Source organism: Chrysemys picta, chromosome 6 (genome assembly GCF_011386835.1).
Source record: "Chrysemys picta bellii isolate R12L10 chromosome 6, ASM1138683v2, whole genome shotgun sequence".
Taxonomy (NCBI): domain Eukaryota; kingdom Metazoa; phylum Chordata; order Testudines; family Emydidae; genus Chrysemys; species Chrysemys picta.
This window is the reverse complement of record NC_088796.1, coordinates 69,194,642-69,219,171: the sequence shown is the minus strand read 5'-3', so window position 1 is coordinate 69,219,171 and position 24,530 is coordinate 69,194,642. Positions and strand designations below refer to the sequence as shown.

The following is a 24,530-nucleotide window of genomic DNA, read 5'->3' as shown; positions in this document are numbered from 1 at the left end:
TGACATTTGGAAGCATTTCAGGTCATCGCCTCCAGTATAATAAGAACACAGAGGAGAAAAATATCAGTTGAATTTTGTAAAATATTTACATTTTTTTTTAAACTCGTTTTTGCAAACTTGCTATAGCAATATATATTTTTACACACACACACACACGCTTCTCTCCCCATCTCCCCCACCCTGAAAATTTAATGCAGAGCTTGTATCAGGTAATATAGCGCACTTTGATAAATAAGCATGAGTTGCTCTAGAACAGATTACTTAAAAAAGAAAACAATGAAACTGAGGTCCGTGATATAGTGGAATGAAAAGTTATGCATATATGGGAATTAACCAGTTTACTTCTGTTTCATTCTTATGATGTCATATGGTATATACACAAGATTAGAATTTTGGCACAGAAATTTTGCATAAATTTCACAGTAGAGATTTGAGGAAAAAATTCATGGTAAGGCCAGGGGGTACAGAAAGGTGAGGCCTGGGACTGGGGACTGGAGGGGTGTTGGAGAGTGAACTCACAGTAACCCAGAGCAGTGGCTCCTGTCCTGCAGGGCTGGTCCCAGCTCCGGGCATTGCAACCTGGTGCATGGGATCGCAACGCCTTTCTGGTTTGGCTCATCTGTCCCTCCACAGATGGAGATAGAGGGATGGATGGGCCAAATCTGAGTGGTGCTGCACCCTCACGCACAGGTCGCACCACCACTCTGTTTCATGGACTGTATTCAAATTCACAATTTCTGTGACCTCCATGACCAAATCATAGCCCTAAGTGGGCACCAGTCCCTTCTAATCAGAATTTTTTCTAAACTACATATACATACCAGCTACTCAGTGAGACAATGTTTCTATCTGTAGTGCATGAAACAGAATGAACTAACTTGTCCAACAGCAAAGCATTCTTGGGCTTCTAGAAGTATTCTGAACCAGCAGCACTTGAAAGAGACCCTTTTAAAATTCAAGATTCTCTTTGAAAGAAAAAACAAGATATCTTTTTTTACTGAGAGTAATATTCATTTGCATAGTTAACATTCAGTGCTGCTAACAATGAACATCAATCTGAATGCTTTTATCCCCCATTATCACTAATGGAGCCTCACAAAATTTCAAGATAATAAACTTGATACATGTAAAAAAAATTATCATTTGCATTCTATGTTTGATATTACAGCTGGCAATCTTTGCTTGAATAAAAAGGATTTGAATAAAAAGAACACAATTTACAAAAGTGTGAAAACAAACTAGTTTCTTCAAATTGGATTTAGCAAGCACTTAGTCATGACAAAGACAATTTGGCTTCAAGGAGATGTGCAGCTTCTGTATCACTGTTTTACCTCACAGTTAACATTTGTTAAAGCAATGGCTTTTCTTAAGCTACAGCATAAGTCTAACAAACACAAAGTATTTTCTATACACAGAGACTGGCAGGTTTATTGCTTTCTCTCTCATAATTTGTTGCCCCATTATATGTTTTTGGTCACGATAATATAGATTTGCTACGCTATATTTGTCCTTAATGTTTATTCATCTTTAAAAATAATTTACATTGCCTCCAGTAGTCATTTAGTGGGGCACTTTACATTTTAAAATTTTGTAAGTTCAAATTTTGACAATGAATTTAAATGAGCTAAATAAAAGTTAAATATTTAATTCTGTATTATTTAACAAAGACATACAAAAGCTGTATTGTTGGAATCAGAAACTTATCTGCAATGTTAAAAGTACCATCAATCTGAGAGGATTTTTATCCAACATTAGTATTCTTAAATAGGAACAAAGGCACATTATAACAAAGCACTTTTCATATAATTTAACACACACAGACTTTGATTGAAGAGAGTCTGTAAATGGATCCAGGTTTCCTCTAGTTGGGTTGACACTTTGGCTATTTCTTCCAGCAAGACTGGCTCTGAGGAAAGGATTTTAAGGTGCAACTGAAATGAAGACAAGTAGTCAATTATTTAAATTCAAATGATCACTTTTGGGGGGGGGGGGGAGGGAGGGAGGGATCAACTTTTCTATTCAACCCACATCTTCCTTTGAGTGATAAAGCAAGTAATGTTATTTTCTTTTAATAAAGACAGCATTACATTGAATTTATTTTGTCAGGCCCCTTTTACCATCAGTTATTCTACTACTACTATATATGTATTAGCTAGGAGAAGGCAGCAAATTTTCTCAGACACAATGCCAAACCAGATATATGAATGAAAAGATATGCTCATTGCACACTCCCATCTTTTTCCCAGGGAGTAATTCTGCTCTTCCTCAACATCCTGCATCAGAGCCAGTCTCCCTCTGGCACAGACAGGCTGGATGCAGCATTCTGAAGGTAATCAGCATTGCTTATTCAAATGACCCTTTACTGACTAATGCAAGAAGAATGATGCCAGGCACGCTCCTGTTATCTAGGGGCGGAGCATAAAGACTTCACACAGTTAGCACATGCTGACCTGGAGCAAGGGACAGAACTCAGAAACAAACTTTAATCCCATGCAGAGTAGCATACTGCACCTCTACTATACTGTAGCCCATGCAGTAGTCATAGTTATATAGTAAGTAAACAATAAAGGAGTAAGGAATGGATAGCAGAAACACAAGAGACTGATTGGCCTAGCCCTATAAGGGTAGCTTAAGCAGTTAACATAAATATAAGGCCTTATAGCCTGAGGAGGAGTAGTTGCTCAATAAATTAGCATACATAAGTAAACTAACAGTGACCTTACATCACAAGATGGCACAAGGCTTTGATTATTGTTTTGTAATAATCTCAAAATGTTGCAAACTACTGAAGATGCTAGTTTACACCAGCTGGGGATATTTTTATTTAGGGACATCAACAGATATCTGACCACAAGAAGAGCATATATGTCAATTCGTTTACCATGGTAATAAACTTTAGGTAAAAGAATTAATAACCTATGGGAGAATGGCACCACAGTATTAGTAGGGCAAGGAATTACAAATGAGGAAGAGGGGCTGAAATCCCTATTGAATATGCATTAGGGATAGTGGTGTCAGTATAACATTAGAAAAGCTGTATCCCAGCCTATATGCCTGGGGTGATATGCCAGGATGACCACCGCTGATGATAGTTATCTTCCTGCTCACCATGATCACCAACACTTCAGATTGTTTTGCAAGAGATGGTTTAAGTATAGGGATGCTTAGCTCATTCTGTGTTGTCTTTGCCATGCTGGGTTACAGTGTTTGTGACTTTGCTAACTATTATAAATACAGTGTGATTTCCTAAGTCTGAGTGTTGCAACTATACACATTGGGGCTCCCAACTGAACAGTAATTCTGCTAATATGGGGCCTGATCTTGCCTACCAAACCTACCAAATTTCAAAGTGCTAACTGGAGAAACTAAATCAGTAATGTAATCAATATACAATCAACACACCTAGCAACAGTACCACTGGGCCAGCTGTTCACTTTTCTTTATACAGTTAAATTTATCAGTCACACTGAACTTAGAATTTCTGTTCTGCCTAAATTCTACAATATATTAGTATTTAAGTATCACAGAAATACAAATCCCCCCGACTCTAAATAAAGTATGTTTATATTTCTCTAGCCTAACTAATTTTAAATAGCTCCCTCTCCCTTAAATTTTAATCTCTGCAAGATTATTAAACTGCCTCGATTAAATGGACACTCTCACAGGTGTGTGAATCTAAAGAGAACATTTTAAAAAGTTGTAACTGTAATTCCTTTCGTACACTATAGTACAATAAAAAGTCTCTCAACCAGCAGAATCTACACATTCTATCATTAGATAACTTTAAGAACCATTTTACTAAAAAGTCACTTCTGTTTAAAAGAGTGCCTGTTGCCATGATAAGAAGTATGACAACTTGGTAATCTTCACACCTCCTGGAGTATATTCAATGTTAGCCCACTGGTGCTTAAATCATAGTTTCTCAAAATCAGCAGGCTAAGACGCAAGCTGAAAACTACAACTCCCAGGGTGAAAAGAACAAATGCAATCAAATGTTTATCCTCACAAAAATATAGGTAACAGTTATTTAACTACATTTTAAGTAACTGTTGGTTAAGAAAAGCACCAAGTCATATTTGAACGGCAAATTGGAAAAAAAACAAAATAATCATAAGCAATGAATCGTGTTCAAATGATTTTTTTAAAAACTGCTAGTATTGTCTTTGCCACCATCTCTACTTTTTCATGTAAGTTGTTAAGACTACGGTCATGTTAGGTTTCAGAGTAGCAGCCGTGTTAGTCTGTATCCGCAAAAAGAAGAACAGGAGTACTTGTGGCACCTTAGAGACTAACAAATTTATTAGAGCATAAGCTTTCGTGGACTACAGCCCACTTCTTCGGATGCATATAGAATGGAACATATATTGAGGATATATATATATATATATATATATATATATATATATATATATATATATATATATATATATATATATATATATATATATATATATATATATATATATATATATATATATATATATATATATATATATATATATATATATATATATATATATATATATATATATATATATATATATATATATATATACACACACACACACATACAGAGAGCATAAACAGGTGGGAGTTGTCTTACCAACTCTGAGAGGCCAATTAATGAAGAGAAAAAAAAAAAACCTTTGAAGTGATAATCAAGCTAGCCCAGTACAGACAGTTAAGAAGTGTGAGAATAGATTCTATCTCCCCTTGTAAGTATTCTCACACTTCTTAACTGTCTGTACTGGGCTAGCTTGATTATCCTTCAAAAGTTTTTTTTTCTCTTCATTAATTGGCCTCTCAGAGTTGGTAAGACAACTCCCACCTGTTTATGCTCTCTGTATGTGTGTGTGTGTGTGTGTATGTATATATATATATATATATATCCTCAATATATGTTCCATTCTATATGCATCCGAAGAAGTGGTCATGTTAGGGTTATCATATTAGTCAATAGATACAGTAAATCATTTTGGTAAACCAGAATCCATCACCATAAAAGATGATAAATTCTTCAAAGCAGGCCTGTTTTTTGTTGGGCAGATTTTATCTATTTTACAGAGCCATGTACCATTATGGTATAATAAGAAGCAGCAGCAGTAACAAAAATTGTATAAAAACCATATACAGTTACCTTTAAAAACAATGCAAGATATGCCTGGACCAGCTCAAAGTCACACTTTGTGTTCAACATTGTCCCAATCAGTCTCAAAAAGCTTTTCATCACCTCTACAGAGCCACCAGCATCTGGAGCCAAGCCTCTTAGCTCTGTCTCAATACTAGATGGTCCCATTTCCTTTAGAATATTAAGTGGAGATTTATCTGTGTTAAAGCATTAAAAAAGAAACAGTTAAACATTTGCAATGAAGTGATATAGAAATGCTCAATACGAAAAAAAAAAATTTCAAAATCTTTGAACAGCTATTTGGTGGCATTCTGGATGAGTCTCTTAGTTTGTTGGGGTTTTTTCTTTTTGGTTTCTTCAGAATGCCATCTCTGTCTGCAATTACTATTCTATCACATATTGAGAGGAAGTAGTATCTGAATCTTATCACCAGTAGTATGGATTTGGCTCGCCCTAAGGACTACCTATAGTATCTTCATTAACATTTTTTATGCCTTCTGACTTTGGTGCCTTCGAAGTGTTGTACAGCTTATCATTAACAACTTAGTCTTACCATTAACCACCAGCTTATCATTAACCATTAATTAACCACTAATTCCTGGCATAAGAAAAAGTGCAAACTGCCACTTTCAAGCTGTTAATTCAATATATACCAAAACATATGAGTTGAATAGCACTTTGGTTGAGATGAGCCTTTATTTAAGTAAGTAAAATATGCAATTATTTATTTAATCAAAGTTATATAATGCTTTTTCAACAGTTATTACTTTTGCTAGTGATTAATTGCCCCCAGTGTGGTGACAGAAAGATGGCCACTTTGTAATTTTAAGTGTTCTTTTCTCTTCATTACTCTTCTCACCCACTATTTCCAAATACTATAATCCTACCTGATTTTTGCTACCTCTAGTTATGCTTCTTTTGAAACTCAGAAGTAAAAGCTCATGACAAGATCAACTTCTAATGCAACTGTTCATAAACTAGTGATCTTAAATACTCTTTGTATTCTATTAGAGTCTGAGTTTCTGAAGTTACTGAGAAGAGACTACAACTTGGGGGGAGGGATAGCTCAGTGGTTTGACCATTGGCCTGCTAAACCCAGGGTTGTGAGTTCAATCCTTGAGGGGGCCACTTAGGGATCTGGGGCAAAATCAGTACTTGGTCCTGCTAATGAAGGCAGGGGGCTGGACTCGATGACCTTTCAAGGTCCCTTCTAGTTCTAGGAGATAAGATAATTATAATTAAACAATAAAATAAAATAAATAAATATAAATTTGTCAAAACACTTTACAATCTAGAGTGTTATAGTAGCTACACACGAGGCAAGAACCAAAAAGCTAATTTTTATTTGTAAAAAAGTCACATTAATATAGTGCTGGTAAAATGCAGCATCTAATTGCCAGAGATATTCTTAAACAAAAAAAGCATACAAATATGCAACACATTTACAGAGTTAATATTCAGAGAATACTTGTAATTGTTCAAAAAGTCTTTACACTTATCTATACAGCAGCTTTGAAAAGATCCAATATAGTGCTGTGTATTGAGATACTAAATGCACTGCATGAAAATGTATATCATATTGTAACAGCTGATTATAGCAGTATACAAAATAGGATATAAAAAGTACCTAATTTTATCTTATGTTTTATCAATCAATCTCATGTTCTATCACCAACTAGCACTATGGCAGGGAACGTTAAACCAAAAAGTGTCAGTCACCAAATGATAGAATATGCTATATAAAATGTACCTACCGACACCAGAGGAAGGAAAAAAGAATTGTTACAATGGAAACCACTCTGCAACCCTATCAGGGACTGCTTTACTTTAAATTGCCAGTCTATGTTGTCAGCAAATTTCATTTATATCCAGTGTTAAATCTGAGATTCACACTCAAACGAAGGAGAACGTCAGAATAAGCTGGCTCACTTCAGAAACCTTATTTGAAGGGTCTAAGCAGCAGCAGAAAAAATCTTAGCAAAGCTGGCTTGCAAACAAGTCTCCAATGACAATCTACTGACGTTCCAGCTCTGCTCTTTTTAATTAACAGTTGCTCCTAAAATCCTATTTTAAAAGGGGCTCTGCAGAGGCACCATTTAAACAAACAAATGAATCCACCAATTATATAAATCTCTACAGGTGTTTCAAAGCATTTCAATTTCAAAATGCACCAAGTGTTAAGTTATCCAAAGGATTAATTTTTTATAACCAATTATTTCTGTTTAAGCCTTATGTTTAAATTATCAAGAAGAGATCACAAGCCTTAAATTGTCTGAAATATGGTGAGCAGGCCATTCACAATAAAAGTTAATAAAAAGGTATTGCTTAGATAGTTCTAAAGAATCACCAGCATTAGACGTGCAGACATTACATTAAGCATTTACTGTCTGCCTTGCAGACCAGTGCTAGATCATCGTACGTTTCAAGGTATCGCAGCATATTATCTTTAAGTCAGTCAATCTCATTCTCTCATGTAGTAGTTATATTTTATTTATTTTTTAACTGTTAACACGGTTTGCCTAGTGCTGCTGTCTTTGCAAATATATGCTAGACCTCTTTTCCATGACGTACTAATTCTTCATCAGAACTCAAACATTCATCCCAATATTAATAGTTCGGTACACTTGAATTAAATTTCACACATTGACTTACACTCATTACTGCTCAAGGCTTCTTCAAGTTGAATGTAGAAATCAGATTTTTGTGCCAATACTCCAAGGTTTACTACCTTTGACTAAACAAAACGAAAAAGGTCATACACATCACTTGGAGCATATACCAATATACAATGTATACTTTCACATCCTACGAAGATATTTTTCCATGGATAGGACAAAGCAGTTGAGGAATCTGGATATAAATTCATTCTATATAAACAGTTGGCGCTGAAAAACTGTTTTGACAAAATTTTATTCACAGGGCTTTTAAAGTATGCCTGGGATATGCAGGGAAAAACATACAAAATATTCAAAACTCTATTCAGTTTTCTCTTTACCTGCTGTCCATCATTTTCTTGCTTAGCAGCAGCATATCGCGGTATGAGGCCAGGAACTGTTGGGATGAAGAATGGAGCTGATTTGGGAACTTTCGGTGGCTCTCTTGGTTTATTCTTTTTCTGTTTAAACATTTGAATTAAAATCATCAGGTTTATCATAAAAGTTTTTAATTTTATAGATTTTAAAAAAGAAATCCTTATTGGGAAGATAATCAGGACTGTTTAGAAAAACAAACACTTCAATATTTGGGAAATACTTTATTGATTAACGTTAGGAAGACTCTTAAGAGAGTACATCTACATCTGCCTGTCCCAGGCATTATGAAATGCATTACAGATTTTCTGAATGAAAAATCCTAAAGTAATATTGAAGACAGAAGGAGGGTCTTTTGGACAAGTTCTTCTATGCCTGATGCAGCTAATGGAGGGCATGTAAAGCTGTCTTTATGCCACTTTCCATTCCCCTCCCTTCCAGACACAGGTCTAGTGACACAACATAGAGCAGATTCATAGGGGTGTTTAAGCTGGTCTGACTGGAAAGTGCCCTCAGACAGGCCAGTGTAGTGGCCATAGTGGCTGAGGTGGTGATGCAAGAGTCATTATGCAATTCCTATATCACCCAAGGAGTCCCTCCACTCCAGAGGAGTCCTAAGGCAACTGGTTAAGTCAGCTGTCTGTCTTGTGCTACCAGAACTATCCAAAGTAGGTGGGATAGGACCACAAGATCTGGCCCAGAACCCACAATAATCAAAGCTTTCTCAGTATGAGGTGTGCATGTAACACTGCTCTACAGCCAAAATGCTTCTGAAATAAATGTAGTCAAACTTTACTAATTCTGGGTCACTGAGAACGAAAATGATCAAAATTGTTGATTGGCTCTAGTTTTCAAGATATGCTATTGGGTCAGTATATACAACCCTTGACTTGGGAATGGCGGAGGATACGTGAGTTATAAAGGGAAGGGATCTCAATTTAAACCAGAAATGACTAAAATACATCTTTGACTGGATCTATGAATAAATCTATGACTGTTTGGACAGTACTTGCTTTTTAGGCAAAACAATGAATGATGCAATCTGAAGCTGGTATTGCATCATACATTATATAAATGCATTGGTGACCTCCCAGAAAACACCATCCTAGCCACCATGGATGTAGAGGCTCTCTACACAAACATCCCACACACAGATGGAATACAAGCTGTCAGGAACAGTATCCCTGATGATGACACAGCACAACTTATTGCTGAGCTCTGTGACTTTATCCTCACGCACAATTATTTCAAATTTGGTGACAATATATACCTCCAGACCAGTGGCACCGCTATGGGCACCCGCATGGCCCCACAATATGCCAACATTTTTATGGCTGACCTGGAACAACACTTCCTCAGCTCTCGTCCACTCATGCCCCTTCTCTACCTACGCTATATTGATGACATCTTCATCATCTGGACCCATGGGAAGGAGACCCTGGAAGAATTCCACCATGATTTCAACAGCTTCCACCCCACCATCAACCTCAGCCTGGACCAATCTACACGGGAGGTCCACTTCCTAGACACCACTGTACAAATAAGCGATGGCCACATTACCACCCTATACCGAAAACCCACCGACCGCTACGCGTACCTTCATGCCTCCAGCTTCCACCCCGGTCACACCACACGATCCATCGTCTACAGTCAAGCACTGAGGTACAATCGCATCTGCTCCAACCCCTCAGACAGAGACCAACACCTACAAGATCTTCACCAAGCATTCTCAAAACTACGATACCCACACAAGGAAATAAAGAAACTAATCAACAGAGCCAGATGTGTACCCAGAAGCCTCCTGCTACAAGACAGGCCCAGAAGAGAAACCAACAGAACTCCACTGGCCATCACCTACAGTCCTCAGCTCAAACCTCTCCAACGCATCATCAGTGATCTACAACCCATCCTGGACAATGATCCCTCACTTTCACAGACCTTGGGAGGCAGGCCAGTCCTCGCCCACAGACAACCTGCCAACCTTAAGCACATTCTCACCAGCAATCACGCACCGCACCATAACAACTCTAACTCAGGAACCAACCTCGATGCCAACTCTGCCCACATATCTACAGCAGCAACACCATCACAGGACCTAACCAGATCAGCTACAATATCACCGGCTCATTCACCTGCACGTCCACCAATGTTATATATGCCATCATATGCCAGCAATGCCCCTCTGCTATGTACATTGGCCAAACTGGACAGTCTCTACGCAAGAGGATAAATGGACACAAGTCAGACATCAGGAATGGCAATATACAAAAACCTGTAGGAGAACACTTCAACCTCCCTGGCCACACAATAGCAGATGTAAAAGTAGCTATCTTACAGCAAAAACACTTCAGGACCAGACTCCAAAGAGAAACTGCTGAGCTCCAGTTCATTTGCAAATTTGACACCATCAGATCAGGATTAAACAAAGACTGTGAATGGCTATCCAACTACAGAAGCAGTTTCTCCTCCTTTGGTGTTCACACCTCAACTGCTAGCAGAGCACCTCACCCTCCCTGATTGAACTAACCTCGTTGTCTCCATACTGATTTATACCTGCCTCTGGAGATTTCCATTACTTGCATCTGAAGAAGTGAGGTTCTTACCCACGAAAGCTTATGCTCCCAATACTTCTGTTAGTCTCAAAGGTGCCACAGGACCCTCTGTTGCTTTATAAATGATATAAATTGCATCATGTTATTCCTAGAAGTCATGGATGATGCAATCACAACGAAGCTTACATCACTCTGCTGAACAAATTGCCCTATATCAGCTCTAGAAATCATACAGTGTCGTCCTCTCTTATTTCTCAGTGTTTGATTTTGCAAAGGCATGCATTTCTATTTAGCCAAAGTGAGCAGAGATGCCTCGTACTTGTGTGAACAGTGCAGATAACTTCTGCTATGTTTGTGGTGAAGTGACTTTTGCATCACAAAAGAGCAGTATAACCACTATGGTTAAGAAAGCCTATCACCTTTCTTTTGGCTGCAAAATTGGAGATCAGAACAAGAGGTGGGCCCCACACATATGCTGCAACACTTGTGCAACAAATCTTTGCCAGTGGTTGAACAGGAAAAGGAAATCTATGTCTTTTGCAGTGCCAATGATTTGGAGAGAGCCACCAGATCATACCAGCAATTGTTACTTCTACATGGTGCCTCCAGTTGGGAAAGGTGTGTCAAAGAAGAAAAAGTGGACTGTGCATTATCCAAACATTCCATCAGCTATACGCCCAGTACCCCATGAAGAAGGACTGCCAGTTCCTGATGCACCAGAATCATTCTCACTTGAGTCAGACGACCAAGAGGAAGAGGATGAAACTTCTGGTCCGGAACCATCAATGTCACAGGACCCACATTTTCTCCCATCCTCCTCCTCTGAACCACTCCTCATAACACAAGATGAACTGAATGACCTTGTCAGGGATTTGGAACTATCCAAGAGTAAGGCAGAGCTGCTGGGCTCCAAACTACAGCAGTGGAATCTCCTGGCAGGTGACGTTAGGGTTTCCATGTTCCGTGACCGTCAAAAGGATCTTGTCCTATTCTTCTTCATGGAAGGTGATCTTGTAGCCTGCAACAACATTGATGGTGTGATGGCAGCCCTCAACATCGTTCATGATCCAGATGAGTGGAGACTGTTCATTTATTCATGGAAGACGAGTCTTAAAGCTGTTTTACTGCATAATGGCAATGTTTTGCCATCAATTCCAGTTGGTCATGCAGTCCATATGAAGGAAACCTATGACAACATGAAACAACTTTTGAGGTGCATAAACTATGACCAACATCAGTGGCAGCTTTGTGGCGATTTGAAGGTTGTTGCTCTCTTGCTTGGTCTGCCAACTGGATACACAAAGTACTGCTGTTTTCTCTGCAAATGGGATAGTCGTGCAAGAGATTCCCACTACATCAAGAAAGATTGGCCACTCCGACAATCATTGGAGCCTGGGAGGAAAGGTGTTCAGCATCCACCACTTGTTGAATCAAGGAAGATTTTGTTACCACCCTTACACATCAAGCTGGGTCTGATGAAGAACTTTGTCAAGGTCATTGACAAACACAAGCAGCTTTCAAGTACCTCCGTGGAAAATTTCCAAGGTTAAGTGAAGCTAAGATAAAGGAAGGTGTCTTTGTTGGTCCTCAGATTCGTGAACTTCTTCGAGATGATGCATTTGACCATGCGCTGCGTGGCAAGGAAAAGATGGCATGGAAAGCCTTCCAGTTAGTGGCAATAAATTTTCTTGGAAACAACAAGGCAGACAACTACAGGTTGTTGGTGGAAAACATCCTCAAGGCATACAAAAGCCTTGGTTGCAATATGTCACTAAAGATACATTTTTTGCACTCATCTAGATTTTTTTCCACCGAACTGCAGAGCGGTGAGCGATGAGCACGGTGAGCGATTTCACCAGGACATTGCAACAATGGAGAAACGCTATCAGGGCAAATGGAGCCCATCAATGCTTGCAGACTATTGCTGGACGGTGACAAGAGATGCTCCATTTAATGAATACAAGAGACAAGCCAAGAAGCGCCGAGTAGACGCTGAATAGGACTAAACTATGTACAGAATAGTTTTTTGCCTTTCGTTTCATAATAAATTTTATTTATATAACCCTTTTGCTGATTTTTAAAGTGTTACATAAACAGGACAGGTGAAATATTATCATGTAAAGCAACCATAAACACATGAAAAGACCTAGGTTTACAATTTATGATGAAAACTCTACTATCTACACAATATACATCGACATAAAATGTAAAAACTTAAATATCTTAGAAACAGTAGCCAGTTGTTTTAATTGTCATATTTGAATTCAACACATCAAAATACATAATAAATAGCACATTTTATCTCTGAAGCAGACGACTTCTCAAAAATTGTAGACCAGTGTAATATTACCTTGATAACATCAAGATTGAGGAGGTTTTTCCATCTTGATTCAGACAGTGACGACAAGGTCACTAGCTGCTCTTCCAATTGCTCTGGTGAATTATAGTCTATCATTTCATCGCTTGTTTCTTCATCTCCTGTGATGTCCACATCTTTCAGAGACAAATTTAATTTATAAACACATGTAAACCAAAACAAGTTGTATCAGCACTGATGTAGGACATTTACATGAAAATATATTTGAGTTATGGAGATCATTTTAAATACTTTGTATTAAATAAAATTTAATATTTCAACAATGACAAACCATTGTAGGTAACCTAGAATCAGGGAAACTTGAAAAGATTAAAAAAATTTTTCAGGTACCAGTTTGAGATCAGCTGCATTAGATCAAAATAAAGTTAATTTGACAGTGTTTTCTAGTTTCTTGACTACTCTTAAAATTTTGACAGGATGAACAAAAATATTACTCAAATATTTGATGTTACTGCCTGTGTAATATATTAAAATAACAAAAGTGATTGGCTAGCACAGTTACATGTGCCTTTCAGAGTAGCTGTTGATAATCCAAATATATATTATGGCAGCAAACTGATTTATGGTCTGTGTGTGTGGAGAAGCAGACGGGGCAACCGAGAGAAGGGGAAGGGAAATGTTTACTAATTATGGGACTCTGCTGATAATCTTTAGACTCTATCCATCTACTGAAGTGGGTACAATATTTATAGAATTGCTCATAGACAAATATGCATACAATTACATACATGAAAGGAAAAATATAGTCTTATCATTAATGCACTCTAAGGAGATCTGGGTTCTGTCCCTATGTCTGCCTCAGTCTCCCCGTGTGACTGAGCAAGTCATGTGATCCAGAAGCAGGAACTAATTTTAGTGACTAAGGTTAGTGTGCTACATTTTAAAACAGTAATTTCCCCCGAGATGGTAGAAAAGAGTCCTTATTTTAAATTATAAGCAAATTTTTCCTGTTACATGAATTTCTTTGTGGTCAAAAATACTGAATTGTACACTGAGAAAATTAAACGTCTGCTATTTGAGGTTCGTTACACAACTAGGAATAAGCCTCTTTCATCCCATGATTACCTTGTGCAGGGCAAGTTCCTGGAAGCATTATTACAGAAGGCTCATAATCTGCTGGAAGTGGCCGTAAAGAGACAAGCGAATACAAGGAACGGTTAGACCTGAATAATTGAGACAGATGACATATTAAAAACATTATTCCAATTTTTTTCAGACAAACGTGGACAATTATTTTAAACAGTGTTTTTTAAATTTCTAATACTACTACGATATGACAAATCACTGACTTTCTTTCTCAAAGTTAGATTTACTCATCTCTACAAAAACTAACACAAAGTTCAAAACTTGGAAAAAGGCTTCTGTAAAATATTGGTACAAGTGAAAAAACTTCCATGCTTTTAACCATCATGCTGCAAAAGCACATTTCAAGAATAACAAGCCATTATTACAAATGACGTTATTTCTACTACCATGTAAATTGCAGCACATTTTAAATTTCTTGTTCTCTAGAATGTGTGTTTATTATGTTGAGTGGAGGACAAGAGCTGGGATTTCTGGCGCTGATATACTGTGTCATTTCACTTAATCTTTGCAGTTTCTCTCTAAAAGTTAGACTTACCCACCTGAAGAGACTGTTTTTAGGCTTAATGTTTGTAAAGTTCTTTACATTTACACTCCTTGTACAAGGATTTCCCATATTATGATTAATTATTAAGATCATCATCATCAAATAGCAATTATTCCTCCAATTTCTATGACCAGCAGAAATATGCGTGAAGGAAGCTTGTGACAAATAAGGCCTAATCTATACTTAAAATGTTTTACTGGCATAGTCCTGATGATTAAAATATAATTTTTTGCTAACCTAGCTATACTGGCAAAAGCCCTAGTGAAGACACACCTACACCTGCAAAATTAAGTCCATTTGAATGGTTTAGCTTAGTTCACTCCGGGAAACGGTATAAACTATAATAATCCAAAGGACCTTTTTGCCGGTATATACTGAATCTGCACTAGAAGAGTTTGCCAGTACTGTTATATTGGCAGTTTTTAAAGTCACCTAAAACAGGGAGGAAGCCTATCACCACCCCTATATCTGCCCAGCAGTTCCTATTGCTCCAAACCACCCAATCATGTCTCCCCTGTCCCTCCATCAAATCTTGTCCCCAGGCAATCCTGTCACCCCCAGATCTCCCATCAATTCTGCTCTCACATCTGTTCTGCCCTCTTCAGCCCCTCTCGTCTGGTCCTCCTATAGCTCCTGCATTTCCACACCCTCCTCCTCCCAGGCTTGGTTGGGGACGGGTTGCAGCAGGGCCTCCTGTGACGAAGTGGGAATGTTCTTAATGTTTCCTCTGAATACTGTGTGGGTGCCTCAGTTTCCCCTATGCATTTCTTAAGTCTCTAGGAGGTGGAATAAAGGCCAGTGTGCATAAATCACTGACACTATCTCCTAGCAACAAATGGACAGGGCCCTTCCCCCCTGCAAGGAAATAGCTAAAGGTGAACAAAGAGACCAGGTGACCTCCTGGCCCGGGAAAGAGACAAAGCCCAGAGGAGGAGGGGCTGGAGGGGGTTTTCAGTTTGGAGCTGGCTGGGGACTAGGAGTGAGGGCAGACGGGGGTGTCTCGCTCGCGTGGGGTGACCGGATAGCCAGTGTAAAAAACCAGGATGGGGGTGGGGGTAATAGGAGCCTATAGAAGAAAAAGACCCAAAAAAATCGGGACTGTCCCTATAAAATCAGGACATCTGGTCACCCCAGAATGGACCCGGCGGAGGGGTTCCGTTCACTGGACCGACAAGCTCTGTTTTAGACCGTGTTCCTGTCATCTAATAAACTTCTGTTTTACTGGCTGGCTGAGAGTCACGTCTGACTGCGAAGTGGGGGTGCGTGCAGGACCTCTGGCTTCCCCAGGACCCCGCCTAGGTGGACTTGCTGTGGGAAGCGCACGGAGGGGCATATGCTGAATGCTCCCAGGAGAGACCCAGGAAGTGAAGCCGTGTGAACTTCTTGCCCTGAAGACAGTCTGCTCCATGGGAGAGGAGGCCCCCCAAAGTCCTGACTAGCTTTGTGGGGAGCAGCTCCAGAGCATCACCCAGGGACTCCGTGACACCCCCCCTCTCCCTTTCCGGGGTGTTGCAAGGAAGGAAGGAGGAACGAAGGAAGAAGCAAAGGCGCCTTCCATTGGAGAGGACAGGGAAGGAGGGAGTGGAACCATCCTGAGTTACTGGGCTTTCTGCTCCTCTTTCTCCTCCTGAGACTAAGCTGTAGTGAGGAGAAATTTTTAAAAAGGAAAATATCAGCTGATTGTTAGGAAAGTGTCTAAATCATGAGATATTTAATGGTAGAACTGTCCCCCTAAGAACAGAAGCTTTTTGAGAGTTTTGAACTGGAAAAGACAAAACAATGGAGAATATACTGAAAGGAACAATTCTTAATTTGCAGTAGAAGGGTAGGGTGATTTAGTAGGCCTTTTTCCATCTCCAATTTCTGTAATTCTATGCCCAAGTAGGCAGATTTCTGAATACTTGTTAAAACGTATTATGTACTCACCATAGATAAATTCCAAGATCATCTACATGTGATGAAGCTAGAAAGTCTCCAGTAGGAGACATAGAAATGCTGATAGCTGCTGAGTCTAACAAAAAGCAATCTATGAGGCTATGAAAAAAACAAACAAAAAGGATTATATACAGGGCAATGAATTCATTTTCTTAACTTTCACATTTGCACTTAGATTATGGAAGCATACATACAAACTAGATTTTTTCAAATAATCCAATAAACTATGGGTATTTAGCAGGTGGATGACACTAAAACCACTTACTAATCTTTATTACTTTAAGTCATCTCTGAGGCAGTATAATAAAGTTTTAAGTGCCCCATAAACACAGTTTTACATATTTTGTGAAAGTCAAGAAACCATTTCTCCATAACCAATTCCACAGATTTACTACTAAATTGGTTTTTAGGGGCAAGAAAGTACATTTTATATTTTCAGTTAGATCTATATAGACACACTGTGTTTTTAGGCTCCCATCTTGTTTTCACCTCCCCATGCTCCCACCAATGGACTGCCACTCATTGCTAGCTTGTGTCACCTTACACGGCATAAAAGCACTGTTTGTGAGTGTCTCCCAACTAAACATTAAAATCAGCATAGCATCCTCAATTGTACTTGTATTCTCTCATTTTTTTCCCATCATAACTTGGAGAGGAAAATTCAATGTTTTGGGTTTTTTGTAATAGATTAAAAAAAAAAACATTGAATTTTGTATTTTTTAAAAACCCCCAACTACAACTGTTATTTTGACAATAATGAAGAAGAAAATAGAAATAAACTAAATAGGCAATATCAGTTTAATTTAACAGCCTATCACCCTATAATAAACTCATTATACAGTTTTAATTGGTTACACCAGCACGTGTTTCCCAAGACTAATATTTTTGATCCTAGATAAGTTACACATGATCAGGCCCTAACAGTATATACACCACTTCCCACAACCTCTCCTGAAATTCAAAATCTGCACAGTATGGCAAGAAACTCCCTGCTAACCAAGGAATTTGAAGTTATTTTAATGAGCATTTCTTCATATGCAAAGACACTTTGAAATAAAAGATTCTTTACTCTATATAGTGTAGGAGAGACAGTGCTTAGTAAATGAATCAGTGTAGTAGTGAACAAATCCATTTACTGTAGGATTCCTGGTTCATTTACTGCAGTAATTGGAAGATGTGAAGTGAATGAAACGGGTCTGCAGGAAGAGAAAGGATGATTTTGGTTAAGGCAGCTTAATGACACTTGGAGAACAAGGTTCCTTCCCTGGCTATGCAACACATGTCCTCTGTGATGCTATGCAGGTCACTTAAACCAAAGTTTTTACAGGTGGCCACTGCATTTCTCTATTTTCTGAAAGCCCAACTTGAGTCACCTAAGGTCAGATTTTCAGAAGTGTAGAAGGTCACAACTGGAGCAAGATATCAGTGGGAGCTACAGATGTTCAGGATCGGGGGAGGAGGGAAAAGAGAGATGAAGGTGGGAGAGATTCCAGAGGACTGGCAGAATGCAAATATAGTGCAAATGTATAAAAAGGGCAATAAGGACAATCCGAGGAATTGCAAAACCAGTCATCTTAACCTCAGTACCGAGAAAGATAATGCAGCAAATAATCAAGCAGTCAATTTGTAGACACCTAGAAGATGCTATGGTGACAAATAACAGTCAATATGGATTTGTCAAGAACAAAACCATTCCTTTGGTAATAGGAAATGATTACCTAGGTAGGGTAACGAGGCTTGTGGATCCGGGGGAAGCAGTAGATGTGGTGTATCTTGACTTTATTAAGGATTTTGGTATGGTCTCACATGACCATCTCATAAACTAGGGAAATGCCTACCTATCTCATAGAACTGAAAGGGACCTTGAAAGGTCATCAAGTCCAGCCCCCTGCCTTCACTAGCAGGACCAAGTACTGATTTTGCCCCCAATCCCTAAGTGACCCGTTCAAGGAGGGAACTCACAACCCTGGGTTTAGCAAGCCAATGCTCAACCCTGAGCTATCCCTCCCCATAGATGGAGTTATTATAAAGGTGGATAAGTAACTGGTTGGAAAGCTGTTCCCACAGAGTAGTTATCAGGGCTCACAGTCAAGCTGGAAGAGCATATCGAGTGGAATCCGGCAGGGATTAGTCCTGGGACTGGTTCTGTTCAATATCTTCAAAAATGATTTAGATAATGGCATAGAGTATACACTTAAAATTCGTGGATGATACCACACTGGGAGGTGTTTCAAGTGCTTTGTAGGATAAGATTAAAATTCAAAATGATCTGGACAAACTGGACAAATGGTCTGAAGTAAATAGGATGAAATTCAATATGGACAAATGCAAAGTACTCCACTTAGGAAAGAACAATCAATTGCACACATACAAAATAGGAAATGATTACCTAGGTAGGAGTACTGTGGAAGGGGGTCAGGGGGTTATAGTGAATCATATACTAAATATGAGTCAACAGTATAACACTGTTGGAAAAAAAGCAAACATCATTCTGGGATGTATTAGCAGGAATGTTGTACGCAAGACATGAGAAGTCATTCTTCCACTCTACTCTGCACTGATAAGGCCTCAATTAGAGTATTGTGCCCGGTTCTGGGTGCCACATTTCAGGAAAGATGTGGACAAATTAGAGAAAGTCCAGAAGAGAGCAAAAAGAGTGATCAAATGTCTAGACTGAAAAAAATGGGTTTGTTTAGTCTGGAAAAGGGAAGACTGTGAGGGGACAGTATAATAGTTTTCTAGTGCATAAAAGGTTGTTACAAAGGAGGAGGGTGAAAAATTATTCTCCTTAATGTCCGAGGACAGGAAAAAAGCAATAGGCTTAAATTGCAAGGGAGGTTTAAGTCGGATATGCAGAATTTCTGTCATTGGAGGTTTTTAAGAATACGTTAGACCAGTGATTCTCAACTAGAGGTATACATATCCCTGGGGAGACACAGAAGTCTTCCAGGGTATACATCAACTCATTTAGATATTTACCTAGTTTTACAACAGGCTACCTAAAAAGCACTAGCGAAGTCAGTACAAACTAAAATTTCATACAGACAATGACTTTATATTAATCTATATACTATACACTGAAATGTACATACAATATTTATATTCCAATTGATTTATTTTATAATTATATGGTAAAAATGAGAAAGTCAGCAATTTTTCAGTAATAGTGTGCTGTGACACTTTTGTATTTTTATGTCTGATTCTGTAAGCAAGTAGTTAAGTAAGGTGAAACTTGGGGTCCGCAAGACAAAAAAAAAAAAAAAAAAAAAAAAAAAATCACACTCCTGAAAGGGGTACAGTAGTCTGGAAAGGTTGAGAGCCACTGAGTTAGACAAACACCTGTCAGGAACGGTCTGGTTATTACTTAGTCCTGCCTTGAGTGCAGAAGACTGAGCTAGATGACTTATTAAAGTCCCTTACAGTCCTACATTTCTAAGAGTCTAGAACATGTTTGTATTGTGAAGGGAAGAGCCAAAAGGGAAGGGACAAGAGTGGGTACAAGGGAGATCAGGAGATGTGATGGTGCCACTGGAGCGAGTGAAGGGAAACTTCTCCATCTGTGACAGCGGAGAAAGATGAGAGGAGCTGTAGGAAGGGGAAGTCACCTCGTGTTGTATTTTGTCAAAATTTCCCTTGGAAGAAATCAGAGATCCTGGGTGGAGAGAAAAGTGGGCATATGGGGAGCAGAGGGTTTGAGCAGTGAGCCAAAGGTAACAAAAAGGCATCTGGGATTGTGGGTGCGAGATTTAATTAAGTTGTAGTAGTAGAGTTGTTTAGCAAGGAAGATGGCAGAACTGAAGGAGGAGAGAAAAAAAAAATCTGTAATGGAGGAAGTCAGCCAGGTCATGGGATTTCCAACAGAGCTGCTCAGCAGCACAAGACCAGAAGCATAGCAGTGGATGTGGGGGGGTGAACAAAAGAAGCCCCACAGATGCCTGTATAAAACCACTGTCTCTTGCAAGGAGAGAATCCATAAGCACTCAAAAAGGAAATGTAAGTATGATGAGTTAGGCTGGGAGGGGCAGAAGAATGTGTTAGTGCATATTGAGATCACCAGGAAAAAGTTCAAGGCTAGAGAGAGAGTTAAAAAGATAACCCAGATTATGAGTACAGGGCATGTAAATTAACGTTAATTTGTCTGGTTTCAGAGTAGCAGCCGTGTTAGTCTGTATCCGTAAAAACAGGAGTACTTGTGGCACCTTAGAGACTAACAAGATTTATTTGCACATAAGCAATTTTGCAACAGAGAGACTTCAAAAACAGACTCCAATGAGAAAATGCTGATCTTGAATTGATTTGCAAATTAGATACCATTAACTCTGGCTTGAATAAAGACTGGGAATGGCTGAGTCATTACACTACTTGAATCTATTTCCTTATGATAACTATCCTTACATCTCCTGTCAACTGTCTGTAATTGACCATCTTGATAATCACTACAAAAGTTTTTTTCCTGCTGATAATAGGTCACCTTAATTAATTAGCCTCTTAGCACTGGTATGGCATCTTCTCTGTATGTATAGATATACACTCTTGTTATATGTTCCATTCTATGCATCCGATGAAGTGGGCTATAGGCCACGAAAGCCTATGCTCAAAATCAATGTTAGTGTCTAAGGTGCCACAAGTACTCCTATTAATTTGTCTGTCCAAGCTACAGTGAGTAAGAGAAATTTGCATACAGTTACATCAATTAAATTACATACAATCAAGCACAGATGGATCATCTATTTCTGTGAAATTTAAGGAGACCATTTAAACATCATTCAGATTTCAACAGAATTCATACACCATGTGCTCAATGAGTGGATAGCAGAGTGCACACTAAAAACAGATGTATCATAACTTGTAAAAGACTGATGTTTTTGAATCAAATAAAATCTATGATTTTTCTTAAGTAGAGCTTCAAAGTTAGCAATTGTTTTTGTATGTCTAAAATAGCTCATATTCCTAATCATACTAAGGGAAAGTAAGATCTGCAGCTGAATTTTTAATGACCATCATTGCTCTATTTCAGTATTTTCCTCTGCCTATTCAAGAGCAAAACCATCTCTCTAAATTCCAAGCAAGATAAACTACCCTAATTTTTTTCAGACAGAATAGGTCACGTTGATTCCATATCAACAAGAATTTTGCTAGAGTTATTTTGTTGTCTTCCTATCTTCAATATATATATTATAACATACAATAGCGTCTATGTACTACAGTGACAGATGCAAATGTTAAACAAGCTAAACACTCAAGGCAAGTGCAGTGACAGTCTTAGATTGCCTTTAAACTTTATCATATGCTTTTCCAAGTAATTTCTTTAATAAGAAATGAAATCAACATTAAGAACCTATAACAGTTTTGAGGAGAGAAGTTCTAAATTTAATTCATCCATTAATCTTTGGGTCTCTAACTTGAGGCATGACTTTCAACAATCTATTGACCAATCTTTCTGGGATACAACTCACATCATGTACTTTAAATAAAAGCCTTCATAAGGTAAATAATTTTCAGTTAATACTGTCATAGCAACAGAACAATGCAAACCTTCGAGCAATTGGGATCCAGCTGCAGTCAGAGAAGCCTAACATTTAGGCTTCTCTAACTTACACTAAAGGTATATCTACACAGCAAAAAAAACCTGTGACTGGCCCGACTTCGGCTCAAGGGGCTTCGGACATGGGGCTGTTTCATTACTGTGTATACTTTGGACTCAGGCTGTAAGACGCGTGAGAAGGTTCCAGAGCTTGGGCTGCAGTCCAAGCCCAGGAGTCTACACAGGAATGAAACAGTCCCATAGTCTGTGCCCTGTGAGCCCGAGTCAGGCCAGCCATGGGTTTTTCTTTGCTGTGTAGACATGCCCTGAGGTATCACCCCAGAGCAGGAAAGCACAAAGGGGGTCTGAAGTCACCTTTGTGCACACCTTTCCCACCTCTTGAAATACTGTGTACTTCTCAACCAAAACTGAACATCCAGGGCAGAATATTCATTTTTGAGCAGAGGAGAAATTTTCAGGAAGTTTATAAGTAGAAATGGAAAATTAAAGTTGATTTGCAATCTTAACCTAGTGTTTGATACTACAGACATGATAACAGACAGTCATTTTATGCTTTTGAATTTACAAAGTGTTTTGCATTGACATGAAGTACCATTCAGGAAAGCAGAACATAAGGTTACGTGGTTTTATCATCAAAGTAAAACTGACCTTTTAACCTTTTCAGTTGTACATGTGCTTGAAAGTAAAAAAAAACAGGAAGTCCTATTGTTCACAATTTCAATGTCAGGCTTCAAACACTGCCTATACTGTAATTTTCTCCATTTCCATTTACAAGAGCTTCATAAAATGGCTATAAAAATTACTAATGCCAGACAAAACAAGTCAGTTTCAAATACTAATGTTCAACGAATATTAACTTTTTTAATTAATGTAGGTTTATGGGAAATCGTTAATGCATCAAGTCTTTTTTGTGGTTTAATGCATGGAATTCATATGCAAGTAAGAGCTCTCTTATACAGTACTTAAATTGACTTACCATCCAGATGGGAGGTCCCAAGTCTTAATGGTGCAATCCATTGATGCAGTTATTAGCCAACGGCCATCGGGACTGAAAGTCTATAATAAGCATTTTAGAGCATACACATCCTGCTTTAGTTCATAAGAAAAGATTGCATTGATAGTTTCATCCCAGTCCTAGGCAGACATTTGTCCAAACAAAACTGATAGTCTCTGATCACAGGAGACCTAAGGCTAGAAAAGCAAGGGTGCAGCAGGATACCGTATAAGTGCAGTGACCCATATTATGTTTGTGGGCCCTCACTTTTGTGCACACAGATAGATATTCACCACAAAATGTAAAAGAAAAAAATATATAAAAACATTAGACGTCAACATCAGAGATGTACTCATCTCTTGGTATTTGGAATAAATTAGTAACTGAATATAAATCCAGACAGCATTTTGAAAGCAAATATCTAATGCACATTAGCATGTCACTCTTATGTGCTGTATAATAAACAAATACAGCTATGTTACGATAGAGGCTTAAAACTACTGTTTATACTTCTGGTTTGTAGGGAATCTCTTGTGCCAATATAGACTTTGAAGAGATGGATAGCATCCCAATTGCTGCCCTCAATAACACCAGTGTGGCCTCAAATATCTGTTATATTACTTCTAAATTTTCGTTTGATTATTGACAAAAAATAAGGTTTTAGACATTCATTTTTTAAACCATCTGTCCTTTGGTAATAAAATTACAAGACTGTATGGGTGAGCTAAAATTTCTATATTTACTATTTGAACATTGAGCATTTTAATCAGCAAACTACATTAATTCTTAAGAGGACATATACACATGTATGGTTGCAGTTTCCAAAGGGGTACCCTGAATTTTTTGGCTTCTGCAGCTGAACACAACAAAAAGGGATCCAACTTAAACATACATTTATATTTTATTATCTGTTATATACAGACAACAAATCTATCACCCTCAAATTGAATTAACTTTTGTTGCAGCTCGTGAGCACACAAATATGTACAGTATATACATTCACCATGTCATTAATCTGGCTGTGGTGTCCGGAGAACTTCCTGACGATCCTTCTTGTTTCTATATCCAAAACGCTAATGCCAAAGTCATCTGAGGCAATTCCCAGAATACCACTGGAAAGAATTAGTAGTATATATTGGCAGTTAATATTCAGAGATAAAACAGACAAGCATATCCTGATATTACCCAACAAAATTTTATGTTCTACTGAAGTTTCCTAAGCAAGACAAGTTTCCATTTCTTCTGTAATATAAAAAGCTCCTTGCAGGACTAACAGTCATTTCTAGCTTAAAATGTTAGGAAATGAAAGACATTTTTGTCATGGTCTTTAAGACTATAAC

The 24,530-nt window shown here is 38.3% G+C and overlaps 1 protein-coding gene across 4 annotated transcripts in view; it reads right to left on the bottom strand.

Annotated features, from left to right (window-relative positions):
- Nucleotides 1-323: 323 nt before the first annotated feature.
- Nucleotides 324-24,530, bottom strand: part of WDR36 (WD repeat domain 36) — a 61,730-nt gene continuing 37,523 nt past the window's right edge. For all 4 annotated transcript variants that reach the window (XM_065550302.1, XM_065550304.1, XM_005281634.5 and 1 more), the window contains 9 exons: nt 24,194-24,302; nt 23,173-23,252; nt 16,643-16,750; nt 14,152-14,249; nt 13,060-13,202; nt 8,124-8,243; nt 7,781-7,862; nt 5,138-5,325; nt 324-1,931 (listed from right to left, as the gene is read on the bottom strand). In XM_065550302.1, the coding sequence (XP_065406374.1) occupies nt 1,782-1,931; nt 5,138-5,325; nt 7,781-7,862; nt 8,124-8,243; nt 13,060-13,202; nt 14,152-14,249; nt 16,643-16,750; nt 23,173-23,252; nt 24,194-24,302 (1,078 nt within the window). In that variant the 3' untranslated portion in view covers nt 324-1,781. The remainder of the gene's footprint in view (nt 1,932-5,137; nt 5,326-7,780; nt 7,863-8,123; nt 8,244-13,059; nt 13,203-14,151; nt 14,250-16,642; nt 16,751-23,172; nt 23,253-24,193; nt 24,303-24,530) is intronic.